At 36.7% G+C, this 17,840-nt stretch overlaps 1 protein-coding gene across 4 annotated transcripts in view; it reads right to left on the bottom strand.

The window, feature by feature from the left end:
* Positions 1-17,840, bottom strand: part of INVS (inversin) — a 103,881-nt gene that overhangs the window by 34,751 nt on the left and 51,290 nt on the right. For 3 of the 4 annotated variants that reach the window (XM_087758308.1, XM_087758311.1, XM_087758318.1), the window contains 3 exons: positions 12,408-12,588; positions 8,669-8,778; positions 4,173-4,344 (listed from right to left, as the gene is read on the bottom strand). In XM_087758308.1, coding sequence (XP_087614434.1) covers positions 4,173-4,344; positions 8,669-8,778; positions 12,408-12,588 — 463 coding nt within the window. Of the gene's footprint in view, positions 1-4,172; positions 4,345-8,668; positions 8,779-12,407; positions 12,589-15,360; positions 15,489-17,840 lie in introns of those variants that run through there. The other variant, XM_087758324.1, reaches the window with a different exon arrangement.

Here is a 17,840-nt window from a genome sequence, read left to right as displayed (position 1 = left end):
CACGGACTGCTCATATTGTCTGTGAATCAAATCCAGCTGAAGTGTGCTGCCTTAAAACACAAATTCTAAAATTCAGTAACTGGAATTGCGATACAGACAAACGAGGCACTTCCTACAAGAACGGGGGTCACAGCCAGAGGCAGTACGAGAAGCGCTGCCTTAGCAATTGAAATCGTGCCTTTGAGATGACACTGATGTCTAACTGTTGCAGCCAAAAAGCACAGGGGCACTCATCGCACTCGTGAAAAATATCTGTAAGCAGCAAGACCTGCAGTAGCTATGCGAGTGGGTGGCTATGAGTAGAAATTTGACAAGAATAAGATCCCTGTCGTTTCGTACATTTGGATGGGCCTGGTTTTCATGGTCTGACCTCACAGTAAACTCTAGGTTCTGGTTTTTGTACTGCGCTTCTTATGAAACCAAAGGCAATAAACCACTCCATCAGATGACACATGGGGTGTGTATAACAATACAATAGAAAAAGAGCTGCTGTGTCAGCTTGGCCGGTTCTTCCCCCCTATCACTCATTCTGACGCAGGCATCTCCTTTCGCACTTTGTGCTCAATATTTTCTTGTAAGCCAAATTTTCTGTGATGGAGTCACGGTGACTGAAGAGATTCTTCGGCCAGCTGGTCACAATAGGCCCTTTGTTCAGCCGACAGACAGAGCCCTCTCCATTGTACGGAGTGACGGCAGAGCTATAAAGCTGCCCCTGTAATGCTCCTGCAGCGATGATCTCTGACAAGAGGGAAATTCCTTTCCCTTGGTGTCATTCTCCTACACAATACGGAGAGTCTCGATGTTCTAGCAAAGCTGAATGGAGAGCTTGCTCTTTTTAAGTAAATGCAAAAGGCTGCGTTAACGCAACGTTATGACTGAGCTTAACTGAGTCGGCATACAAAAGTCAGAAAAACACAACCTTGAACTCTCCTCAGTAACTGTATCTCAGGCACGGTGGCATGTACGCTATTTTCTATTAGTGCATAGTTTCCTGTCAGAATACAACGCTACTTTTCCCTCACCAAAACTCGGGAATGATTAAGAACCTTCGGAAAAAAACCCCAGGTCTGAAATCAGAGAGTGATTTCCTGTGGGCTTCCTTTTAAGTTTACAGCTCGCTATAATAAAGCCCATGTTACTGCACATGCTTGCACAATGGTAAAGTTCAGATTGCTCGACAGCAAGCGACGAATGGCATAGTTCCCCCCTTTAAGACTATTAGCGTGTTCTACACAACGGCAGTTTCAAGTAAATGGAAAATCCATTCATTTCCTTGGATTAAAAGCCCTACAACAAAATCGAGATTAAAAGGTGATTACACATCACTGCTATGAAAGGTTTAAGACTGAAGGATAATAAACCCAACCACCTGAATTATTCAAGCATGAAATCCACACCTGAGTAATTTCAGAAACACAGTATGTGCTTACTGCCTGCAAAGAAGAAAACCCTTTGCAAGGAGGCTTGCGGAGTGACTACAACATTACTGCACCTTAAGGTCTGAAACAAATACTGTGAGGTATTTAAAAGGGATCTGTCAGGAAGAAGCAAATATAGGTGAGACTGATAGAAGATGAAACAAGATTAAAATTGTAGAGTATGTAGTTTGTAAAATCATAGAGTCATAGAATAGTTTGGGTTGGAAGGGACCTTTAAAGGTCATCTAGTCTGACCCCCCTGCAATGGGCATGGACATCTTCAACTGGATCAGGTTGCTCAGAGCCCCATCCAGCCTGGCCTTGAATGTTTCCAGGGATGGAGCATCTACCACCTCTCTGGGCAACCTGTGCCGGTGTTTCACCACCCTCATTGTAAAAAGTTTCTTCCTTATATCTAGTCTAAACCTACCCTCTTTTAGTTTAAAACCATTACCCCTTGTCCTATCGCAACAGGCCCTGCTAAAAAGTCTGTCCCCATCTTTCTTCTAAGCCCCCTTAAGTACTGAAAGGCTGCAATAAGGTCTCCCTGGAGCCTTCTCTTCTCCGGGCTGAACAACTCCAACTGTCTCCGCCTTTCTTCATAGGAGAGGTGTTCCATCCCTCTGATCATTTTTGTGGCCCTCCTCTGGACGTGCTCCAACAGGTCCATGTCTTTCCTGTGCTGAGGGCTCCAGAGCTGGAGGCAGTGCTCCAGGTGGGGTTCTCATGAGAGCAGAGTAGAGGGGCAGAATCACCTCCCTCGACCTGCTGGCCACGCTTCTTTTGATGCGGCCCAGGATACGGTTGGCTTTGTGGGCTGCAAGCGCACATTGCTGGCTCATGTCCAGCTTTTCATCCACCAGTACCCCCAAGTCCTTCTTGGCAGGGCTGCTCTCAATCCCTTCATCCCCCAGCCTGTACTGGTACCATGGGTTGCCCTGACCCAGGTGCAGCATTATTCTTTACATCCCTTGCCAAGTTCATCCCTAGCTGCGCCTTGGCCTTCGTGACCCCACCCCTACACAACCAGGCAGCGTCCCTATACTCTTCCCAGGATACCTGTGTCCCTGCTTCCACTGCCTGTGCATTTCCTTCTTGCCCTTTAGTTTGACCAGCAGGTCTTGACTCATCCATGCTTGTCTCTTGCCTTCCTTTCCTCATTTCTTACACCTGGGTATTGAGAGCTCTTGTGCTCTACGAAAAGCATCCTTAAAGATCTGCCAGCTCTGCTCTGCTCCCTTGTCCCTGAGGGCAGTTTCCCAAGGGGTCCTATTGACTAACTCCTAAGTCACCAAACATGAAGACTGAGATTTTATTTGTTACGCTATTTCTTAAACTCAAAAATTACAAACTGTCATAACTTGGAAAGACTGATTTTTTTGGTGTGTAAATTTGTAACGAAAGCAAGAATTTAGATATTTAAATAGAACTTTATGGTAATTGTATTCGGCTTTTTGTGTAAAGACCTACCATACCACCAAAGGAAATAAAAAATTTCCATTTTTTATATGAAAGTAATATTCATACATGCTGTCTTTCAAATCCTGAACCATGCAACCCTGAGCTTGCATTTATTTACCATTTGTATGTTATTCGAAGTGTGATCTGAAGAGAAAAACTGTTAAACTCATATCTTTGTTTCTTGGTTGGGATAGATCTACACTGCAAGCTCCCTAAACGTAAGCATGCAGCTTAGGCTAGTTTGTGTGTGTGTGCAGCCAAAAGATAATGTTTGAGTATACTTTAAAACAAATATATTATAATCTATATAAACAAACATTGCAACATACATTCTTGTTTGTTTAAAATAAGATAGTTTTCTTTTCAGGGGAAATGTCCTCTACTGTATTATTCACGGATGCGTGCTCTGACTATTAGCTTGGCTATCATTTTACTAATTACTATACATAGGTATACATTTTTGCACTTAACTTCTAAATTTGTGACCTGGCTGTGACTGCGTAGTTCATGACCGCCCCCCCCCCCGCCCAGCTTACCCCTGCAGTCCCCTGCTACCAAACCCCTCCAATTTATGCCCAATATATCCACATTCTCCTCTTTTGTTATTCAGATGCCATCAACACACTATACAGCTCTACTACTTTTATCTGTATTTCCAACACTGTTGAATACATATACCCTTCAACACCTCTCTGTCAGAACTCTGATTCTATTTTTCTTGAAAGTACTGAATAGGTACAATAATTCTACCAGAGAGGGAGATATCAAGTTTAACCTCTTGTTTGGACAACAGAAATACAATAGCTCTAATATTTATTCCACTATCTTTACAAATAACTATGGTACTTGTGATTTTCCTGATGATAATTTAGCCACTTCACTGGTTAGTTTGCTCTATATTGTTTCAAAGCATTTATTTACTGACAAATTTTTTTAACAGGCATTTTCAGGGAGGGCTTTTTATGCAATTGTATTTCATGTTATTCTTCAAAATACAGAACAGCTTTTCTTTTCTTAGGATTACAGATCTAACTAAACAGCAGCATAGCACCACATTTCTTCTTCTTGCTATGTTTCAAATGAACTGGTCCAATCTGCGCAGAAAAGATTCGTTTTTCCCACGATAAGGCAAAGAAGTGACTCACACACATAATCAAACTAATGCAGAAATATTTTCAGGATTAAGGAACACATCCAGGAAAAGATTAATATAGTTTCTAACAATGTTTTTTATTTGGTGGAAATCACACTAACTGGAAACATCCAGCGGCTCTTTACTGTAAAGCATCTTACCTGTGCCAGCGTATTTGTCTGTCATATTGATATCAATATCCAATTTTAAAGTCAGCATAGTCCTAATGACATCATCACTGCCTTTGCCAGCTGCCCACATGAAGGATGTTCTTCCCTCAAGATCTGAGTCATCTTTTACAGAAGGATGTTTCAAAAATACTTCAACTGTTTCCTGAAAAGACATACTATTGAAATTAACATTAAAAGGAATCTGTAACAACAAGAAACTATTGTGTCTCATTTAGCTGTTTATGAAGCAAATCAAAGCTTCATTTTTCCTTTTTATGTTTATATAGAGTAATAGCTCAATAGGAGCACTGTATTTTCTGCTACGCCCTTTTCTTCGTCAATGTTCATAGTGCATCCTTAACTATGAGTTTAACACTGTCATTTATTTCATACTTTTTTCTTTTTAGTGTCAAACATCATGTGTTCATCATAAGGAAGTAAAAGACAATGCAGTCACTGTGAAGAAAGCAATGGGAAAAATATTATTGGCTTATCAAAACATTACTGTAATACTATGATACCAAAATAATGTTCCGTCGAAATATTCTCCTGACATATTTTTTTGGTCCAACTCTAAATATGACTGCACGTACAAATATTTTAATATTTTCGTTTGCCAAACTCTAATCATTTGACTATTCAAAAAAAAAAAAAAAAAAGGACTTTTGGGGCAACACAGACATATTTCCTAGTGTTTAATAATATTAACAGGTTACTAATTACTGAAATATTATAAATCAAAAAAAGATTAAGAAAATCTTTACACCTGAGTCCAGGCTTTCCACTGTAACTGTTACACTAAAATCTCTATTTAAATCAAAGCAAAAAGAATTATTTCTTCAAATGCTGTGTTTGTGTTAAGCTCTCAGCAAACAAGTCCACTTGTTTAACCTGCTGCTAAATTCTTAATAAGCCACACAGGAAAGGAACGGAGAGGAAATCATGACCACTAGAAAAAGAATTAGGGGAAGATTTTCCCTTTTCTATCTAATGCCTTACAAAGGCTATGTATTTAACAGCTGGTAAACATCTCTTAAGAGCCACTTGTAGCCAATAAAAACTGAAAAAAGTGGGTTTCATTATTTTATTTGTATATTTTAGTGTGAACACTATTTTATCCTTTCCCCCATGTGACCCCAAAATAGCTGTATGACTGCTCTGGGTAGGATGAGAATTCCTTGGCTGTAAGGAATCAAATGCTTATAATCACAAAGGTGTTTAAATGCCTAAGTCCTATTGATTAGTTTGGATTTTTTTTAACTACTATTTATTATTTCATCCCTCTAAAGAAATAGGAAATTTCTCATTTATCTTATGTTAGTGTGATCTAAGATCCTAACAGCTTCGTGAATTTGGGTCCATATCTGAACTACCAGTTTATTGTAAAAACGTCCAGCCAGAAATAATGAGGAATGGAAGCATTAAGCCTTCCACACAAACCAGCATGTGTTTATAGCTTTGTGTACTCACACTGACCACCGCTACACCTCAGACACAAACGGCTACTCATTAGGCCAACAACTCAGCACCCTACCAGTACTCTGCACTGCTTGAAATCCTGCAAAGTGAAAAGCGGTATGAAGGCTGGACCTTTTCAATACTAAGGCACACATCCTACAAACATAAATAAGTAATTTTATTTTTCCATTAAGTTTTAGCAAAGAAATGTTTTCTTTCAACCACTCTTTTTTTCTAGAGTTTTTAATGGGAAAAAGTGGAAGAAAATCCCATAGCGCTGTAAGAGTTATTCTCCAAAATAAAGTTATCACAACTTGAAAACAAAATGAAATTAAATTAGAACAGGATGGTTAAGAAATGGGAAAACAGAAGTATCAATCAGTTTAATTCTACATGTATTTTGTCATGAAAAATCATATGTATTTTATCTCTATTAAAAAAGTGGAGAAAAAATAAAAAACCAAGCAAGCTGAAAAACAAGAGTAAAGGAGAAAAGTAAACCTGGATCATTTCATTCTGTGCTTTCGAGAAACTCTGAAAAATACTAAATATTAGTTTTGAATATTCAAAAATAAGATGGTGTATCCACACTTCATTTACTAGATCAATCTATACAAATATTTGAAAGGGAAGTGCGTTGTCTTGGACATCTCTGGAAAAATTCAGAAAAAAAAAATATATTTAGTCCTGCATTCTGCATACTAAAATTAATACTAATAGAGCATCTGTCTTCACACATGAAGTTCAAAAATTTAAAAAGGATGTTTATTTGGACCTTCTGCGGGATACATAAGCCATCTAAATTTCAGGCAACCTATTTGGGTGGTTATATTAGGTAATTTGTCGTCTTCTAGAACTTTTCCTTCTGTAATAAGCGGGGATAAGTTAGTCTTAAAGCACAAATTCTTCATATAAATTAAGTGCCAGCTAAGTCTCTTCAGTCTTTAAAAAACCAAAAATATCATAGTAGAGTAAGTAACCCACAGAAAAACAGAGCAAAGAACAAGATACTGAGTTAAGTAAAACTGAAAGCAATGCAAATATTTATAACAAACACAAAAGAACAAACTTTCTTCTTCTTGTTAGGGACTAAGAAAGATCGCATTTTAACTGAGAAACATACCACACCTGTCTAAACTTGGGCAGACTGACAGAACAACAACATGGCTCTCAAACCATAAATATATAGATGCTACTGCTAAAACAAACACGGATGTGTCTCCACCCTGTTGTTTGACTATGTATATGGAATGCAGTGGTGGGAATTACTCAAGGATTTGTACCTAATCAAGAAAAAAAGCAAATAGTGGTGCTCAGAAACAACCAGAGTGGTAAAAAAGAGAGAAGCTCTTTTTTAGGCATGCATAAGCAGGGGCTCTTGGATACATCACCAGCTAAAAGAGGCTCGCAGATCTGAATGAGATTCTCCTGTTTTGATTCTTCATGTAAGATGGGAAACAGTACATTCATTGTAAGTACACAAGATTACAAAAGAATGTCGGATTCCATCACCTACTCTATTTCCCCATAAAAACCTAAATGATATCATAGTTTGGCTGGCTGATGGGATCAAAAGGCAGCAACATAATGAAGATGTTTCATACAACTGAATCAAGCCCAGAGAAAGAAAGTCAGTATGAAAAAATCATTTTTTAGGAATGTGTCAATATAGAAAAAAAAAAGATAAAAGCATGTGGAGATAGTCAGCAGATTGTAAATAAAAACATTCTATCTTTCCCATGAGTTTGATTCAAACTAGAAAGAAAGGCTTTTATGACATAAATATTTTAGGCATGTGAGTCAGACCCAAACCCATAACACTTAATGGACAATAATCAGCATCAATAAAAAAATCCCTAAAAAGGTGTAAATTATACAGAGAGATATGCTTCAATGAAAGTCTGAACTTAAAAAGTATCTGTATGGTCTTACTAAGACCACCTCCAAAAAACCCCACCAAAACCCCAAAACTCATTCTCACAAGGGAACTACTACTCTTTCAGTAGTACTTCTGGGTTTGTTAACTTGAATCGTTCTCAAGGGCATTAAAATTGTACTTCTTTTATGAAAATTAACATGTGGGTAGGCAAGAAAGACCCAAATTAGTATCCCTGTTAAGAAAATGCTGCAATATGCACCACATAACTACAGTAATTAGGCACTAAATAACCCTTTTTGTAAAGGAAGGTTATGAACAATACAGCTGAAGAAAAACTTAGGAGTTCTCAGCTTACTATGCATGGCATAATTCAACTATGAGAAACAGAGCAGCATGAAAAAAGCCTTCTTAAGTTCCAGTGCTTGAGAACTACTTCTATAATAACATCTATGACCAGCAATCATTAAACTGCTGAGTTTTATACTTAGCTCTACTGTATCTGATCTTGCTCTGGAAAAAAGTTATCTATTCTACCAAAATAGAAGAATTAAGCTGAGAAACTAATCTTCTTTGTTGTCTGAATTTAAAAAATATTTAAAAAAATATTAAAAACTTTTAAAAATACAGTGTTCACGGAGAACTGTGACAAAAGGTACTCACACTTCAGCCATGCTTTATGAGACAATGGCTCATTCATAATAGCAGATATTCATACGCTAATCACCTTCTTGAAGGCAAAGACTGGTTTGACTGGTACTGGAGCAGCTGTGCAAATACTCATACAGGTGATCTTACTCTAGATACCTTATAACTGCTTAGATTTTGCTATAATGAGGCTTAAAAAGCAAAAGCACTGTAAAACAAGAGGTGCCATTCTGCTTTCTATCGAAGCACCTAAATGACTATTCTGTGTTCTGACGCAAACATATAGATCAAAGGGCCTTTCTTTGTACAGCAAATTAGGTTTTTAAAATCTATTTTTAGTAGTTTGAAATTAACAACATTTATACCACATAACAGAGCAAAATTCTGAATTAAGACAGACAACACTGTGTTTATATGATTTTTAAAAACAACTCAAACACTTTGTTACATTACAAATATTTCAGAAAAATATATTTACTTCACATTTAGGGTATGTGCTACTTACAGCAAAGTTGCTCTGTGCTGCATAATGTAGGGGTGTTGCACCTTGACTATCAGATGGGATAGTTCCGAACTTATTTCTTTCTAGTAAGAGATGGACAATCTGCGCATGACCTGAGAAAAATAATATAGTAAAACCAGATATGCATTGAATCCTGAAGTTAAACACTTCCCTATTAAAAAAAAAAAACAACCAACCAACAAACAAAACCAGAAGGAACAGACTTCAGTAAATAATAGTACTTTTGTGTTGTAGCCATTATAGTCTAAACATAAGAGAGAAACATAAGACTTGATATTTGAACTATTAAGCCTGGCATGCACCTTATTCCCAATAGTGTTCCAGTTCCACACTCTGTATCCTCATTTTCCTCAGAATGACCTATGAATAGGAACATGTGGAAAGATTTTCTGTTTCATTTAAAAGAAATCGCTAGAGCATTTCCCTAAACAAAGGAATTTCCCTATTCATATTGGTTTTTAACTTCTTTTTCTGGAAATATTCAACTCATTCATTGCAATGTTAATATCGCAGTTGCCTGACTTCTGATAATTCAGCTGAGATGTTGCATTTGAGTGAGAGGTCAGTCAGAAGGATTAAAGTGAGCACAGACTGATGATGGCGATGAGCATTTGTCCATCTACATTAAAAGGCAGGCTAAACCAACATTGACAATTTCATCCTACATCACACTGTTTTACAGAAATTAAGTGTAAATTCTTTACTTGGGTTTTATTCAATCAAAATTTCAGCTGAAGGTGTATAGCAGAATCTGGAGGCTAGTCTACTACCAGCTGCCATATCTGCAATAAACAACAAACTGACACACGCAATTCCTTCCATCAAAACAGATTAGAATGTTTTTAGATTAAAATCACAACATTTCGGGGTGGGGGGGTGGGTAAACTTTATATCCACTTCACAGATAGGAAAACAAAGACACAATATAGTATATTGCCACTAAGGTCAACTGATCCTTTCATATTCTTTGTTTTGTAGGCCTATGCAGCTCACGGAATATCTTAATGATTTTGTATTTTAAGAGATACTATTAGGCATAAATCACATAAAAATACTCTGATTTTAAAAGGAGAAATCTCCCAGTATCTTGCGTGTGGGGAAAACAATCAATTTTGCGGCTTGTTACTTTTGCAAAGTTGACTTGAATTACTTTAGAATAAATGAAAAAAAGTAGGTAAACCTTTCTACTAGCAGTAGACTTTTTTTAATGAAAACACCGACAATTACAGAATGAAGCTGTGTAACAATTGTTGTCTGTAGCTTTTAAAAATCTAAGAGATGGAGGACTAGGCAAGCCTTCTTTTGTGGAATAGCACTGTCAGACTTTATATGTACAGAAGTAGCAGAAATGAGAGAAAATGGTCAACTTGGGTCAAAAAGGATGAACAGCTATGTGGGGATTATTTTTTTCTAGGCGCTTTAAGGTGTACAAGAAGGCTCCTCTTTCCTTTCAGCCATTAAGACAAGCAGTCTGGACTCAGAACATCACAGCATTCTGCCCCTTCCTACCAGAAAAACACAAAAAAGAAGAGATGTAATGTTGCTACGCTCTTCCCATCTCAAGATGTGAATTGAAGTGCACTGGAAGAAGCTGGTTCTGAGTGCAATCCTGGCAGGGAAAACATAGGAGTACTGAGCCTGGAAAAAAAGTTGTCTCAACTTTCAGGACACACAACTAGAAAAAGGGTAACTGAACTCCGTCATCAGGACAGGAGGTCTACCTAAATTATCTGTGAGAAAGAAGGCTTGAGGAAGTTGAAAAAAAAAAATTTATATTGGGTGCAACAGTAAATAAATGGGTGCAAAGATGGATCTCACTTGGACATTAATGTAAACATTAAAACTCAGTTCTTGAGGTCAAGAACTGTCATTGCTGTAGTACGTTTATTTAGAAGAGATGTAACTTGGCCGAGACCTTTATCTACACAAAAGAAAAGGTAGCAGGAGGAACAATGCCCTAAGATGCAGCCACATGCAACACATCACCTTTAACAGAGTATTTGTGGCTGTATCCATGCACTACTTAAAACCTCCTACTGTTAACACATTTAGTAACATTTTAGACTCTTTGAGATCTATATACAGCATCCAGTATCTAACCTAAAAACAGAACCCTAAAAATTAATCATGATTTACCATCAGAAGTTCCCCATGGGCATATGCCACCTAGAGACCTCATCAAGTTCACAAAGGACTCTGGAGGTCTTGGCACATCTTCCCCCTTTATTCCACATGGATTAGACAATCCATTTTTCCAACAGACAAAACTTCTCTCTTAAATACAATCAATTTCAAAACACGATAAATTTTGCTTCTTGGACAGAACCAAGTGATAATGACTATTTCTTTGGGAGACCGATCCTATGACACTTAAAATGTTTCACAGTTTCTCTGTAAAAACTCAATATCCCTACTTGAATGCAAATCTGAAAACATTTTTTTTTTTTTAATAAACATAATCAAACTACATGTATATTGTCACTGGAGTTGCAGTAACTCGCTCCAGTGAGCAATTTGATTCTTTTATTGGCATTCTTTGTCTGCGGTGTCCCAAAGCGTCATGGGGATGAAGCCTGTTAAAAGGGGAGAGAGAGTGTTTGAAGATTCTTTTTATCCAGTACATGGTGTTTATTTTTCCCTCCTGCATATAGGAGAACGGAAAATAGGAGGATAATTTTCTAAATCATACTATTTTTGCGCCTGTCATTTTATGAGTTGCATTTCCCTGTATTTAGACTATTTATATTTAATAATTTTTTTTACCTGTTTTGCAAAGATCCAGTTTTGTAACCTGTAAAACGAAACTGTGCAGAATTCACATATGCAAGGTTATAATTTACAGAGCATCTGAGTCTCAGGGTAGCAATCTGAACAGAAAAAAGCTTTATCTGAATAAAACTTGTCAGATTTTATTAGATTGTCATGTGGTCTGATGAAGAGCTTGTACTAGGAGTAGGAGAAGTGTCAGCTCTGCCATTTTTTTTGCTGTTCGCTTGTCCTGGCATTATCAGATTATCTGTGGTTTCTTTGCGGGAATCTTTTGAAGTCACTTGTCTATTTGGTGAGGGGTAGTTTAGTAAAAACTAGATAATATAATCCATAAATCCACTTAACCGGACACATGTAAACTGCAATACATCGCAATAAGCTGAAGGTGAACAAATGAGTGATGATGCCACTGTCCACCCCTCCGCGTTGTGGAGCACTCACTTCCCTCAGGCACCTCTCAAACCCTATGTGACCGTCTTACACATGGACCAAGTGAGGGTGCGAGCATCAATCCGTATATTAAATAAAGTTTTCTTATTTTTTCAGATGAATAAATATAAACAGAAGTTCTGGTATTTTCTTCATGCATGGATTGTCTTGCATACACTCTGGGGCATGCACACCCCACTTCGGACACCACTGCTCTAGAGTACCCAGGCTTTTTTTAACCTATGAACAAAGCTACATATGCAAGAACATCTCAATATGCTCTAATTGTACCTAAATCACGAGCATATATAGCTTGCTGAAGTAATGCATTTTACAATGCTTTGGAGAATCTGAAGCTAAAAAAACAGTCTACACACAAACTTCTAACCCTGCTCTAGAAGAAACTATTATTGTTCTGAGAGATTTGTTAGCATAACGCCAGCCTGGAATTAAATAAAAAACAGAGACAAAGATTAAACACTACAATCAATTAATTAAATGACTTCAGCATTGTCCAATTTACCAAGTAAGGCTGCCCAGTGAAGGGGAGTTCGAAACAAGTTGTCATAAGACGTCACATTGCAGCCTTCGTAGGAGGTCAGAACATCAACAACTGCTACATTCCCATCAGCAACAGCAAAATGAAGGGGAGTTCGTCCTTCATAGTCTTGCCAGTTAAGCAGAGATTCTGTAGGTGCAGCCTCCTTTAAAAAAAATACAAAATTAAAAAAATATTTAAGTTGAAGAGAAAAACTACATAATGTTTACAGATTTTTTTTTTTGAGTCTTATAATAAGGAAATAAACTGGCCTTGTTCAGTAGAATATAGCTCTACAACCAAATACTTTTGTTACATTATAGGCTATTTTCAAGTATTTCTTATGGAATTTTTTTTTTATACTTACTTAATCATTGTACAAGACGTGATTTTTGGTACATACCCTGTAGTTTTACCAGTCTGTTGTGCAAGTGGCTCCTTACACAGATCTTTAAAAGACTAACTCGGGCTCTTCTGAAAATACCTAGATCTTCTTCCTTGATTTTCTAAGTTGAACACAACGTATATACCTTCATATTTTTCTCCTAGAACACTCCTGTTTTTGCACAAGTTCATCTTATGGCTTTCATCATAATACTTTTCTAGCATTTTAAAACCACATGACTATCAGAGAATTTCTAAAGCATATGTCAAGGTGTCTAGCTGACAGGATAGAAGGAAGGTAGAGAGTACTTCTACTGAATGCATCTATTTGTAATGGGCTTAATTTTGAATTTAAAAAAAAGAAAAAAAATCTTTTAAAGTACCACGATTAGTCATTTGACCACATAACATAAGCGTTAATAGATATAACTTGACTTTCATCACATTTTCTTAAAAAAGATGCTAAATTACTTTCACTTTAAGGCCCCTAGCTATATAGTTTTGTGTTATGATAATTTCTTCTCTCCTCAACTTTTTCTAGACAGATTTCTCTTCATGACTTTCTTAGGCAAAAGAACAGAACAGGTGAAAATGAACATCATCTTAGCATTGCAGAGGTCTCCAAATGGCAAATATCATAAAGGCCTATGAAATACAAACTTTACATTTCACTTTCCTGAAAAAAAGAGGTATCTCTGAAGAAAATGATAAACAATAAAACAACAGAAACTCAGGATGTAGAACACCAAACATCTCGAGCAGAAGCAGAATGTCAAAACAAGACCTTAAATAAGCTATAGGGAGTAAGTCTACTGTTCTCTCTCCAACAATACAGAACAATTCACTGAAGTCATGGGAAGCCTGTTGAAAAGAAAAAAGGACTGTAGTCCTGAGATTTTTAACTTCCAACACTAGAGTAGATTTTAACCCCTGATAACCGAGAAAAACAATCCTCCTGAAAACACAGAGCTACACTATATCTTACAATATACTTATGAAAGAGGAGGAAGAGATTGTGATCAGTGCATCTTGTTAACAGTTAAAGCAAGTTCTTGATCCCTTTCTCACTAAACTAATTGCAATTTTTCCTCTTAACTTCACTAGGTACGCAAATAGGCCATAAAATCACTTGTATTTGCATTATTTGAAATGCAGTAACTATTACATCGAAAACTAACATCTAATGTTCAGAATGATAAATCAAGCAGCAGAAAGTCAGGAAATTCCAGAGTTATGGTTTCTATCCAAATATTAATTGACCATTCTGTATGTTTTATTTAATAGATAAAAAAAAAAATACATTTAGAGTTATATTTAACCATATTTCCTAAGTGCAATCTGGCTAAATTAATACTGCAGTAGTAACCTCAACTCTGCAATTCCCTGATTCTTTGTTTCTTACTGTCTTACCGTCTAACAGTGTCAACTTAAATGTCCTAATATTTGATTAATGTAAGTTTTCTGAAGTTAAACATTTACATACTTTGCATACTGTACCTAAATGCTAATCAAGTTGCCTGTCTCACATATTAAAAAACTGCATCAGTCTTAGATATCAGTAGTGTTAGCCATGTTTTGCTAGGGAAAAAAAATTAACATACTTGAAACATAGTATAGTTCATTACTATAGCTAGCCACTAGTACGATAACAGATAATCTATTAAAAACATAAAAAATTGATAAATATGACTCTCTTAACTAAAAATACAATCAAAGTTAACATTGTTACACACACAAACCACAATAATCAAAGCATGAATAACACGTCTTTTAATAAGTATTCAAAAGCATTTATCTGAGCCATTACAGTGAAAAGTGAAGTTTTATGTTCTTCCCTAGCTTTAATAATTCTCAGGAGAAAGCTAACTGATAATATGCTTACTTTCTGTCTGTTCAAAGAGTTCAGCAGGGGGAGTATAGAGCCCACTGCAAAAATTCAGAAGTGATCTTTACGAGAATCACTTTTAAGAATGACTAAAAATGAATGATGATATGCACAGAAGTTATTACTGAAATTCTAACTCCATCAGAGAAAAACCCGTTTGAACAAAATGGACAAACAAGAAAACAAATGCTTCTTCACTTTACCTATAATTTATTGATGTAATCTGGAAAGCTAATTTTCAAGCCTTCTAAAAGCACAACAACATATTAAATAAATGACTCCTAAAACTCCTCGCTCAAAGTCACTGATGTTCCCCAGAACATATCCCCATAATCAAAAGTGTTACTTTTGCAAAATGGTAAAGAATCTTTTAATGACAAAGCCACTATTGATATTCTAGTCTAAAAGTACTCAGGAGTTTTGAAATTTTTGTCCACTTAAACTAAAATTTTCTAGGCCTCTTTCTGCCTACATTCAAGAGCATCATTTCTTCAGATTTTAAGTGGTTTTGGTGTAAAACTAGCTATAATTAAACTGTCATACTATATTAATATTTTAAGCACAATACACAGAAGAAAGAGAAGCTACACATTTTTCTGCAGCAATTAGAACAATGGAATTGTAGGCAATAATGGAAAGTGTTGTATAAATAAATGTCATGTCTCTTACCATGAAGAATAAATAAAGAGAAGAGATACAAAATAGACAGAGAGTACTAAGCAGTTGCTTCCATCATATTAATGGAACCTTATTCTGTTCTTTTCTCCTTAAATCTTCCCAACGTTTTTCATGTAACCAAGCACTGCTGAATCTGGAAAGGTGGAAAAGGAAGTTGACCGTGAGAGGATCTCCAGATTAGAGTTTCTCTCTACTTCACATGCTTACTTTCTAAATATGTCATGAATTCCATTTTCACTGTATTTCATGGATTTCAATATTAGATATAACCAATTTGTGCATAACTGTCACTCTTGCAAACCCAACCTACTTCTTCAGCATTCTGTTGAGCTCTTTTTATTGTTTATTTTGACAATCCCAATGGGCTATGTACTATACAAACATCAAACAGAAAGATGGCCCTTAATTTTATTAATTTATAAACAGGAGACAACAAATGGACACAACCAGATGGCAGAGCACAGAAGAGCATGACAGTATTTTTCCGTATCATAGACTGTGGTCTCAATAAAACCAGCAGCTTAACTTTTGTCAAATTTTTGTAAAGCAGCACTGGAGAATTCTGAGTAGGACACCAGACAAAAATAATTTTCTGGGGAATTCTTCCAGAGTGTTAAAGATAACACTAGAGAAACAACAGCGATGCTGTTTTTCATGACTCAGTCAGCAGGCAACAAGGGCTGCCAATGCAGACTGACCAGCAGTAGATATCAATATCTGACTGCTATCAGAGCAATGGCACATAGCTTACAGCTTATAGCACTCTATCATGAAAGCAAAGACAAATGGTTTGTGTTGGATGTGATTAAAAAAAATGGAGAGGCAACAGTGACACAGAGCCTTTTGCACTTCTATCGCTACAAGACAATATTCTCGTGAACTTAGAAATGCAATTATGTAAGTTAAGATACAAGATGACAAATTTTAACTGTATGGGTACGTACGTTAGAAATATTATGCAGAAAGAATACAAAAAACTATAAAGTCAACCTGGTTGTGAAGACCTAGAGAGGAATGAGAATCAAAGGTAATGCTTGGGCAACAGATCTGGACCTGGGTAATATGGCAAAAAGTAGCTAAGAAAGGAGGGGAAGATTGTGAGCTCTGCTAGGTAGATATCTATCAAGACAAGTAAGAAAAACCCTTCAGTCTGGAGAGAAAAGATCTTACGTAAGGATTAAATTCAGAGGCACCACCACCAACAAAGAAAAGGTATTTATACTCAACAACAGATTCAATCAACAGATTGATTACCTAGTAACAATGTTTCTGTATCATCAACTTTTACAGGATATTCTGTAAGCTAAATTACTTTTTCATTTAAACTTGTTATTATCTTACTCCATCAATAAGCATATATAGGTGTAACTATTTGGAATATAAACAATTCAGCTGATGCATAAAAAAGCCTAGATGGAATCAAGACTACACTCTTTTAACTGTCAGAGTAAAAAAAAAAAAAAAAACAACCAAAAAACCTGGACATGATCATGATTCTGTATTACCTAAAGAGAATCCTTGAGAACCCCTTCAGTAAGGAGACAGGTATTTTTGACTTTTTGTAGTGCATCTGGCTGGGACGGAGTTAGTTTTCCTCACAGCAGCAGGTATGGTGCTGGGCTTTGTATTTGTGATTAAAACTGTTGATAACACACTCATGTTTTGGCTATTACTGAATAGTGCTTGCACAGCACCAGGGATTTCTCTTTTTCATGCCCTGCCCTGCTCCCCCTTCTCCCCTGAATGAGTGGGCAAGAAACTGGGAGGGGGCACAGCCGGGAGAGCTGACCCAAACTGACCTGAGCGATATTCCATACAACATCATGCTCAGCAAAAAAAAAAAAAGCTAAAGCTCAGGGAAAGCACGAGGCAGGAGGGATGCTCATGGCTACACCATTTGTCTTCCCAAGCAACTGCTAAGCATGCTGAAGCTCTTTTTCCGCTTTCCTGGGAGTGGCTAACATCTGCCTGCTGATGGGCAGTAGTGGATAAATTCCCTTTTTTGCACACAGCTTTTGCTTTCCATACTAAACTGTCATTATCTTCATCCATGTGTCTTCTTGCCTTCATTCTGTTTTCTACCAGTCTTGCAAGAGGGGCGTGAGCGAGGGGCTGCGCGGGTGTTACGCTGTTGGCTGGGGCCAACCCACCACAACTTTTAAAAACATTTACCTCAACTATCTAACATTTGAAAAAGTCTGTATTTGAATACAGCAACCCTTACCTACTTTACAGCAAATTTACTTCTCTAGTGTGGCAGAAAAGTAGATGGTATATAAAAACTAAAACTTGGTGACAAAATATTGTTTGTGACATATTATTTCACAACTGAGTCTGAATTACAAATATCTTGAATAAATAGAACTAATACAGAAATAAAATCACATTAATTTAACACTAGAAACTTCTCAAAAACTATTTTTATAGTAAAAAAAAAGTGTCAGTAACTGTAAGATTATCAATGTGATCTG

Source organism: Nipponia nippon, unplaced genomic scaffold, assembly GCF_047370975.1.
Source record: "Nipponia nippon isolate SJK-2023a ecotype South Korea unplaced genomic scaffold, ASM4737097v1 scaffold_1, whole genome shotgun sequence".
Lineage (NCBI taxonomy): Eukaryota > Metazoa > Chordata > Aves > Pelecaniformes > Threskiornithidae > Nipponia > Nipponia nippon.
Note: the sequence above shows the minus strand (reverse complement) of the source record. Positions and strands in the feature narration are given on the sequence as shown.